Source organism: Mauremys reevesii, linkage group 10, assembly GCF_016161935.1.
Source record: "Mauremys reevesii isolate NIE-2019 linkage group 10, ASM1616193v1, whole genome shotgun sequence".
Lineage (NCBI taxonomy): Eukaryota > Metazoa > Chordata > Testudines > Geoemydidae > Mauremys > Mauremys reevesii.
This window is the reverse complement of record NC_052632.1, coordinates 8,682,987-8,694,080: the sequence shown is the minus strand read 5'-3', so window position 1 is coordinate 8,694,080 and position 11,094 is coordinate 8,682,987. Positions and strand designations below refer to the sequence as shown.

Genomic DNA, 11,094 nt, shown 5'->3' with positions numbered 1-11,094 from the left:
AACAAACATTTATTGTTGACACTAAAAGAAGATCTGACTCTGGGTATGCCTACTCAGCGAAAGCTGTGCAAGGGCTAACCTTGAGCTAGCTTGGATCCTGCTAGCCTGTTAACATAACAGTAGTGGGCTTCAGCACGGACTAGCAAGGTGAGTAACTACCCAGGGTCTCTGCTGAACTTGTAGTACCTGTGCTGAAGTCCATGCTGTGCTCTCTTCACTGCTATTGTTACCTGTGCTAGCTGGATTTAAGCTAGCTCGGGAGGCTAGCCCATGCACAGCTTTTGTTGTAGACACACCTCTGAATATACAGCGAGTTAGGTATATGGAGTAAGAAGCTGCCACTTTTATACACACACGCTCTGAAAGTAGAGCCACCCGTTAAACCCAGACAGCCCTATTGTGCCAGACCATTAGCCTTTAACTTTGAATTCCTTTCTTGTGGTTTGGTTTTGGTTACAAGCGCAATGTTACTTAAACATAGTTTGTGTGTGTTTAACTCAAATTACAATTCAACTAAATTATTTTATTGTGGTGTGGCCTTCATTAACTTCTCCGTTTCTTTCGTATCAGAAGAAGCTAGATTTTATAAAACTGACTACTACTTTGCAGTACTGACTTAAATGTGAAGTGGAGATAGATGACGTGTAGTTTAACATCTTAACCTACTTTTCATATGAGACACACTAGTGTATTAGGATCTGCCTTCATTACCAAGATTGAGACTATACCAGGTATCTTCAAGTAATTATCAGCATTTCAAGGTTTAAGCATAGGGCCTTGTCTGCACTGCAAAATTTTGTATCAGTTTTCCAGCACTGATGCAGTTCTCTGAGCTGGGAAGAGAGGGAGCAGTGGCCCTAGTGCTGGAAACAAATATGAAGTTGAGTAGTGCAGATGCATCCAAGGTGTGCATGCTACATTTATTTTATGTTGTTAATCACATAACTGATATATTTGTCAGAATTATTCATATATGCTCCTGTAAAACATACTTTTGCTACCACTGACCGATAAGGGGCTCATGAATGATTACAGCTCAAAGAACAGCTTAAAATTCCATTGCCTTAGTTGATCCTCTCTGGAACTGGATTAAAAAAAAAAAAGGCAACAAAAGAATGCATTTTTAGATTTTAAAAAATTCCTATATGGGAGTTAGAATTTTCAAACATGGTTGCTCAGTTAGACATGTAATTTCATACTTTGATAGAATTTTATTAAAATATTTACTTAAACATAATTTAGGTATCTAATTTTAGGCACACAGGTTTGAAAAGTATCACCTTTAGTTTTCTCTATATTTGGTTTGAAGTTGAAACTTAAAAAAAAAGCTCTCTTAAAATAGACATAAGGATAGCTGCAGAATATGTATTCTCCTGCCACAAATAAGAGGGCCAACAATATCAGCTGCATTTATTGATGCCTCATGGAAAACTTTGAGACCTATTTTCTTTAGAAACAATTCTACTGATGCTAGATTGTATTTATCTTCCATTGTTCAGAGAATTAGGACATCAGGTGAAGGAAAAACCAGCAAGGAGTAAATGAATCGTAAGTTCCTGTTTTATACAGATGTCCATAGTACTGAAGGAGAAGAAAAAGAGACTGTCAGTATTGTTTCTAAATAAAACGTTTCCAAGGAGGCACCAGCTGCTCTTTAAAATGTCCTTTTAACAGCATTAATTTATCAGATGTAGTAGGTCATATTGAAATGTATTTATGTTGTTGTTGGTTGCTTTAGTCGTTTGGAGAGGAAAAGGTTTGTTCCATAAATTTAAGTGCTTTAATTCTAGATTGAATCCAAATTTTAATCTGCTGCTTGAAGAGTTTTTAGGTTTGTTCCAACGAATTGGAAAAGAACAGTAACATGAAGTCATTCCAATGGATGAGTTCCCTCAAGCCATGAAAACTAGGTTTAATGAATAAAGGATATAAGCTTTGAAGAAGACTGTGTAAGCAGCATATTCTCCATTTGAATCCCATTAACACGAGCCTTATGTCATCATCTTCAATGTTATTGAAAACTAGGAAAGAGCCACAGATCTATTTTATTTTTTGCACGACAACCACCTTCAGGTAATGACTCTTCCAGGAAACAGAGGTAGTGACTTGGGCCCTGATGTTGCAATTTGATCTGTGCAGATTCCACCTCCATCTGGCTGTGTTAGCACAGGGGTTTTCAACCTGTGGTCTATGGACTCCTGGAGGGCTGCAGACTGTCTAAGGGGTCCATGAAAGGGTGTCGTTATCATAGAACTGTGGTTTTTAACCTAGGGTCTGCAGACTATGTCAAAGATTTCCAAAGGGATCGGCACCTCCATTCAAAAATTTTCAGTTGTGAACCCTTAAAAAAAGGTTGAAAACCACTGTGGTAGCAGAATCCAGGTCTTAATTCACATGCTTCTATTCCTAGCCAAGCAAATATAACCTACTACTCTGAGGGTTGTTGGGTTTTTTTTGTTTTTGTTTTTAAATACTGACGCCCTATTTAACAGCTTCGTGTGTAATTACTTTATTGATAGCGTGGAGCTGGAAGGATTGATAACATGGCCTCAATCAGCACATACTGTTGAAGCTTACTCATAGAAACTTTGCTGTTCTTTTTTTCATTAAATACAAATAAGGTAATTGCTGAGTTTGAATTTAACAAATAGAATTTTGTTAAAATGTAACTACTAGTTTTATTCAGTAGAAGTTTGTATTTTTATGCTTGAGGTAGTTTACCTCAGAAGTGGGGGACTATAATAATCTTTAAACATGTACACTTTTGGATTTGAAAGCAAATAAAATGGAGTATATATGTGTAAGAAGAGAGATATATGAGAGAGCTACAGCTCTGTACAGATTGATGTTTGCTATAGCAGGTGTTTAAAAGACTGTAGTCATGTTGAAGCAGGGTTTGTTGATGTCAGCTGTGAGACTTTGCAGGCAGCTTGTGGTATGGTCATTTACGATGCAGTCTGCATTGCTGTTGTGGTTTCATGATTTTTGCACTTTTTTCACATTCAGTATTAAACAATGAAAAAGAATGTGTATATGCTTCTTTCTCCTCCTTCCCCCTTACCCCCCACCCCGGTTGGTATTTATAAATCTCCATTAGCAAAGGAAAAAGAAATCCATGTCTCATGCTTTTGAGGTCTCTCTGTATGTTCAGATCCATGAGCCCCTTTCAGTTCAAAGAACACATTCTTTCATTCTGGAGTATGAAGTGCTTGTATCACTGGTGGCAGGGACAGAGTAAAAACACAGCAACTAGTTATTCCTTGACTCATCTAACCAGCATGGTTAGAGTGGCTGAGGTGCCTTCTTAGCAGCAGGGGCAGGGCATTTATAAACCCGAAGTGGTTGGAGTGGACAGGAGAACCATAGGTTTCCTGCTGCTCTAAGATTTGGCTGAATTATGCCATTCTGTCATGGGGTCTGCTCAAGGCTAGTGCGCCTCCTCCTGGTTGCTCTGGGGACTAGCTGATTCCAGGTCCAATGCCTCCTTTCTGCATGCCCTGCCTTTCTTCCTGGATCTCAGTGAGGCAAGATGCTGTGTGCTTGTGGTATCAAAGTCCTTTCTTATGAATGGACTCAGGCAGTCTCCTCTTCTGAGTGACTCTCCCTAAAGGTACTGTAAATCAGAGCTGAAACTCCAGGCATCTCTCTGAATAATAAGGAGATGGCCATCACTTTGGGTTATTTTTTCAGCACATTGTTTAAAATCTTAATTTAGGGTGACCAGATGTCCCAATTTTATAGGGACAGTCCTGATTTTTGGGTCTTTTTCTTATATAGGCTCCTATTACTCCCCACCCGCTGTCCTGATTTTTCACACTTGCTGTCTGGTCACCCTATCTTAATTCCTAGATTTATCATGGTTCTTAGTTCTGCTAACATCAAATCATTCCATGGAAACTACTCTTTCCATTAAGTACTGAACTCTTGAAGGTAACATCTTACCAGAGATGCACACATCTTTATATCCAAAATTCTTGATGAACCTGTATTCTTCCTGCAGCATAAAAATCCCTATAGAACAGCTGTAAGCACTGAACCCCACAACTGTTAGATTAGAAAGTGAAATCTTTAAATGATATGAGCTGCAATTATTCATGCATGTTCATTGTGTAGCTGACCCTACTGATCCTGTTTTTCCCTTCCAAATTGTGCTGTGGGTAGCAGCAGCTCGTACTTTACAGCCTGAAATCAAGCACACTTCAGCTATGGCATCTTTTGCCAACGGGAGGAAGAGTCCTGAGCTCAAATGAATCCTAGATGTTCTTCATATGGCAGAACTTATATGTAGCTTTAAGTATGTGATACAAAAGACTTCTTTAAAAACAAGAAAAAAAATACCCCACCCTACTGTCAACTTTTTTGGGGGGGTGGGGTAGGGTGGGGTTATTTTCCTAACTCCTACCCTATTGTGTTTAACCCAAAAAAACAAAAACAAAAATTAACAGTTTTTGCACAATGCAGTTAATGGTGCATGGCTATCAAGGTGATAGGGTGCCTTTATGAATAGACTAAATAGAAAAATTAAAATCCTTTGTTCAAGAAGCTAAGACGCGTGCAGTGCAGAACAGCAATGCCTGCCTGAATCATATTTTTGATGCAAATTTATTTTATTACTGAGGCAGTTTTGTATTTCCAAACAGGAAAAAAAAATTTTCTTTCACAAGAGAGAAAACTGAAGAGGCTGTCGTTACATGATCTTAAAACGCTATGATCCAAGAGTATAAAAATTAAAAATAGCGTTCACCTGTATTAATTTTTTTTCTGTATCCATTAAGGTAAGTAATCTATCCCCACGAAAGTTTGCTTTACATGCAGTATTTAATCCAATGACGGATTTCAGTTCTGCATGACCGATACTTGCAGATACAGGTTCAGTCTTCAGAAGTAAGCATGAGAAACCTGTCTCCTATATAGAGGCTTTGGGTCTTCCCACTATGGAGTACTGTTGAATAGCACAATCTGGTGGTCTTTTTTATCTGATGGTCTCTGTTTTGCTGCTACATCTGGGATCCCGAAAAAAGGAAGGGTGTTGTAAATTATAGGTCATTGTGAATTCCACTATTCACCACTTAATTTACAAAATATGAATAATTCACAGCCCCAGTAAGCACTGGATATCTTGAAACACTCAGCTCATCCATGGAGCCAAACACTTTTTATAATTGGGAACTGATGTTTTCAATGGATTGTTGTTCTCCTAATCCTGGCCTTTACTTGATTTCTGTAATGGCTCAATTTGCCATCCTCTGAGAGAGACGGGGTGCTACATGATTACATGGCAACATCTGTTAGTGGCTGAGGAAGATGTTGAGCAACTGTTTTAGGACTGTGATGATGTCTATTAGATGTAGGGACCTAATAGGTGAACTACACTGCCAGTGTAGCTAATTTGTTTTTTGGAGGGGGGTGGGAATGAAGGTGAAAGGGAATCTACCCTCATCTGAATTTTATTTGCTGCTCTGATTAATCCAAGCAGGGGTGGTGGTACATCTCAAAATCTCTGTAGGCTGTGGTTAGATCACTGATGTGGAAGTCTGAAGAGTTATCCTTAAATTAGAGTGTTATATTCAACAAACTGTTGCCCTGTGAACTTTCCAACAGTGTGGGTCATCTTTCTTTTCCATCAGACATTTCTGTGAGCTCTATGGCCCAAATATCTCTGAGACGTGCAGGGAAACACAGAATGTAACAGCATATAAAAGGAAGATCAGCCAAGAAGACTGAAAACTCACTCATTTTGACAAGTCAATGACCTCCTGGGTTGCTAAAGTCCTTTTGTTGTGGGTGCCAAATAAGAGGGTCTCAAGGTACAGGCACTGCAAAACATAAATTTAATAAGATACATAATACCACCAGAATCTGACCCAAAATATTTTGATCAAAAAAGCCAAGCTAGGAAAAACAAACATTTATTTATACAAATAAAGACATATCTTAAAGAAAATTTTAATCATATTACAAAATAATTAGGGAGCAAATTAAATAAGAACAAGACTAATTTGTCATATCCCTGGGTTTCATAAAGCCACTTCCACTGGAGCTGTGAATTAAAGGGGGAGTGTGATGAAGATAAATTATTTATATTTGCTATTGGATTACTAAACACAAAATTATTTTTTGATTGTATAAACTGAGATTATATAGTGTGTGTGAGTGTGAGAGAGATAGGGCTATTCATTTAGCTAACAATGAAAATAGAGCCCACATTCACCTTAAAGAAAACCACTTGCATACGGTTGAGTGGAGAATTTAGCTCAGGGTTTATGTTGCATTCTGTTCCTGGAAAAGCGAATTGTATTTATGGCAAAGTTTTACATAGTTTAACAGGGCTGAAACTAATAGGGACCTACAGCAATTACTCTAAAACCCTAAAGAGTCTCCAGCCAAAACCAGGAACAACAGACTAAAATTTACAAATAATCTTAATCAAACAATTTTGTGCCTAAAAATAAAAGTTGTTTGGTTTGCATGGTGGAGGGAAGGTTCAGGCTGGTTTTTATTTATTCTATTCATTTGGTGCATCTCTAATCTGTATACAGTAATCTGAACTCATGCTGTCATTGGATTAGCCCTTGAAAATATTAAAACATTAATTTAAAAAATGTGCATTGGAAATTCAGACAAATAGCTGTTTCCTCGCAGAACAGTGAGGAAAAAACAAATTCTCACAAAAAATATGATTATTTATATTTTCTGGTGGTACCCACCGTGTGCTAGGTGCTGTACAAACACAAAAGACAGACTGGTCCCTGTGCCAAAGAACTTACCATTTTTGTTTTGTCCTCTTAGGCAGAAGACAGAGGATCAGAGAAACAAGTATTTCCTGCTAACAGCAAGCTTTAATAACACAACTGTTTTGTGTTTTAATAAGACACAGTCCAAAATTACCCTTAAAGTTTGTTGTCAGCTAACTAGTTACAAGATGAAGTGGGTCTTCAGATATCCATTTTTTAAAGACTAATGATACTTCATACAAGAATAGATCTTGTTCCCTCAGTGGGAGGAAATCAGAATGCTTTCAACCAGCTCTAAAGGTCAAGGTTTAATTTTAAATGCACCATATTTTTTTAAAAATGTATTTACAAGGACCTAACCTTCAAGTGGAGATCACAGAGAGAACATTGCAAGCATGATCTTATGTTAACTGAATAACTGTAGCACTACAGTGTTATTTTTATTTTAATCATCCCCCGATCTAATTAATGTTTGAGAAACAGTCTGGACTAGAGTAAGAAAAAAAATCAGAACTATAAAAATAAATATCACACAAAGTCTGGGAACATACATCTACTCACACAGCTGGTAACACAGGGAATGTTCCTTCCTTCACTAATAAAACTAGCTGAAACACAGCTAAAGTGAGATGTTTTGAAAAGTTGAAGACCTCACTATGTCAGATGGGAAAGACTGAAACAGACACTTAGATCCTTCCCTCTCCACCCACAGCTATGCCATTAGCTACAGGATTGAGCCATTAGTTACAAACACAGAACACATAATTAAGTAAGGTTCATAAAAATAGTGGTGACATGTAATAATAACCTTAAAGATGTGGAACACTTTTGGCACTGACAAGTATGGTAAAAGACACCTATGATACCAACAGATTGTTTCAAGCTATTGACATGGTAACTGTTTTTGGATTCAGCAGCCTAAAGCTGGTATTTCACTCAGTGAAGTTAGCATATTTTGTCAAAGACTTGGAAGTAAAGGGAAATGGACAACTTAAATATCATACATCTGTCTGCACTCTATTTCCTTCATCTCAGATAAAGTACTGTATACTAAAGGACACTATGCCAGGACACTATGCCATAACACTATGCTGTAAATTGATGTATTGTGGGCACATATCCTACATTAAATATGATGAGAGCAAGTCCAAATAGTCATCTAAAATGTCACAAATATCGGTCTTTACTAGTGTAATTTTTATACATTTTCTTAGCTGAGAAAAGAACTCTATGGGTCCCTATAGCTTTTCTAAAGAGCTCTTTTCACTATACAATATAGCCCGTTTGGTGATTTAGCCTGTGCTTGTGTGAGATAAACAGCATATATTCTATTTAACGTAGAAGATGCATAGGAATAGTGGCGCCAGTACATCCCTCAGGTCCCATTGCCCTGGAGCAGCAAACCGTGGCCACTGGGAGCTACAATCGGCCGGACCTGCGGACGCGGCAGGTAAACAAACCAGCCCAGCCCGCCAGGGGCTTTCCCTACGCAAGCGACGTCCCAAGTTTGGGAATCACTGCCATAGATTATTAGCAAGTCTTATATAACATGCAAAAACTTGTTTAGAGCTGTATTTGCCTTAAGGTGAAAAAGGGACTTTATGATACAAAAACATCTGACTCTTTTCAGCTGAAGTCCTACAGAGCCCTTCCGTATTTCTCAATTCAGGCTAGCGCCTTCAACTGATTATTCAATAATGTTACATTGTATTACATAATATAATCTCACCTTCTGATTTGTTTTTATACTAATGCACCAGACAGACCCCTGAGCACAGGGAAAGCTACACCTGGAAAAGCTTCTGTTTTAAATGGATTCCATGTAGTTAAGCTGGGAACTCTGCTGCTGCAGCTGCTGTTGTGATACAAACAGCAGAACATAGAATGTGCAGTTAAAGTAGCCGGCAACAACAGGCCCCACTAAGAGGCTGCTGGCCTCACACATTCCAAATACTAAATTGGGCAATTGCAAAGGTTCAGACTGAACTACAGATTATTTTTGTTGTGAGTTGTCACTATACCAGAATGGGGTCGGAACTATACCCTGCATGTTGTCTGCTAGCTCACCTCGATAATACCTTTTTTGATTAAAGATTAAAAAAGGAGAAGTACACAAAAGGAATGCAGAGTAAATTTATAAGGGAGTTGGCACAGTCTAGCAGGTAAAATAGAGGATAGATTGTAAGGAGACTTTTGGGCAAATCACTCATCTGTCAGTTTCTCCATCTGTAACATGGAGGGAAAAGTAAGTAACTACCTTTGTAAGTTGCTTTGAGATCCTCTGATGAAAGTCACTTTATAAGTGCAAAGTATTATTATCTAAAACCAGCCATTAGTTCTTGTTTCTTGAAAGGAATTTAACAGATTTCCACCTTTTCATCCTTTGGACCTAATTTTCAGAAAGTTGAGGCCGATGGCAGGTGCCCATTTACGCACAGTCTGTACGCAGTTACAGAAATTGCCAGCACGAATGAGTTATTTTCTCCTTTATGTACTCAAATGGCTTATGTATACTGTGTAGATATGCAAATGCACATAGACCATGGGCTTCAATTTTTGGAAAACCCAGCCCTTAATGTTTTAATGGGGCTGCTTTCACTAATTACTAAAGAATCCAAAGAGGAAAAAATACATAACCCATGTTTGGTAGTGAAACTTTTCAAATGTAGGTTACCGGTTTAAATCTAGTCTGGGGTGTTAACTCTTCTCTATTTGGTGGCCTATGTTAAATGAATTTGCCTTAGTCAAGTTTCCAGCAGAAAATGTTTACTTTATAGAAAACACTACTGTATGGCAGTTTTAGCAGTAAGGTCATTAACTGAATGGACACAGAGAGTGAGCTAACTTGTAGGTCTGAGCTGGGACACGCTGGCAGAGCACTGTGGGAAGCTGATATTTCTACTGCCGGACTGTACCTGCTCAGTGAATGAGGAGGTGATAATTTTCTATTGTTTTGAAACTTCAGCACCTTCACAAGCACGATATTTACTTACAATAATCAAACATTTTGAAATTGCCTATTTGATTTGAGAAATCTGTCTCCAAAAATCGTATTGTTTAATATGTTTTTTTTCCTCCAATCAGGCCAATAACAGCAAACCATTATCCAAGAGAGCACAGGAAAATATCCAGCTTCTGGGTATTGTGGTATGAAAGAATTATTCTGTTGTAACCTTGTATATTACTCTTTAAAATTGGAGTCAGCCTTAATCACACAATATAACAATTCCAATTTCTTTAAGCTGCCAGAGGTTTCTATAACTAAATAAAATAGCTGAATGTGCTTTCACAAAGTCATAAGATATTTCTTTTAATGTCTATGAAAGGTATTTATAAGGTCATCTTATCTTAAGAGTAGAATTTATCATTAAAGTAGACAAGAACACTAATTCCTTACCTTTCTCTCTAAAAACAAAATTCATGGTATGTAAATCAATGTACTTCTTAAAGTTACATGTAATAAAACACATAGTGCCTGTTTTTAATGATCCTTCACTTGGCCTCCTATTTTGTGCCTGCATTTTAACTGCTGCAAATAACTACAGCTGCAACTGGTGTCACAAAATCCATCTAATTTGGGGGAACTGCTAGGTTGCTTAATGCTTTAAGGGACATCAATTGTATGTGCACTTATTTGTGCCTGGAAATGGCAGAGTGAAAACTGCATTTGCAAAATAAGAGGCCACCTTTTCTAGGTATGCATCGAGTATAGGGAAAACGTTAAAAACACCTGCTTCAATTGCATACATCTTAAAGCATGTTAATAGCGTATTTAGTTTGCCATGTTTGAAATGTATATTCTACACTACAAAACAACTACTAGTTTTTCTATCATCTATGGAATTTTCCTGTGAAATTTAGAAGTGGGCAACGCGTTAAAATCATCCCATTAATTTTCTAACCCCAAACAGAGAACTGTTTCATAGAATCCTTTTTTGGGACATCTGCCTAAATTTTGAGGTGATAATGTCCTACATGTCAATGCCTTTTTCTTAGCATTGATTTTAATGCAGCATGGATGCTTCTTTATAAATTTGTAAAGAATGACTGATTTAATGCATTTAGGCCCTCATTCTGCAGTATTAAAGTCAATGGGAACTTTGTCATTGACTTCACAAGTATATGATCAAGCCCTTAAAAACACAACCTGTGTTTCTCCTTTTTATGATGTGCTTCTAGCAGAATAAAAGTAGAACAATGATTTTGGAAGGCAAATACTGATATACATAGGCACACACCAGTATTTTGGTTTAGTTTACTACAATTACAAATTCTTTGTAGAAGTGGTTATTCGAGATTAAAAATATAAACCCAGACAAAAACTCCTGCTTGCTGGGGCAGAGGGGAAGAAGAATTCCTT

General features: G+C 37.6%; 1 protein-coding gene across 1 annotated transcript in view; it reads right to left on the bottom strand.

Moving 5' to 3' along the window:
- TTC23 (tetratricopeptide repeat domain 23) overlaps positions 1-11,094 on the bottom strand; it is a 35,499-nt gene that overhangs the window by 9,967 nt on the left and 14,438 nt on the right. The window contains 1 exon segment of the mRNA XM_039491783.1: positions 5,733-5,816. Coding sequence (XP_039347717.1) covers positions 5,733-5,816 — 84 coding nt within the window.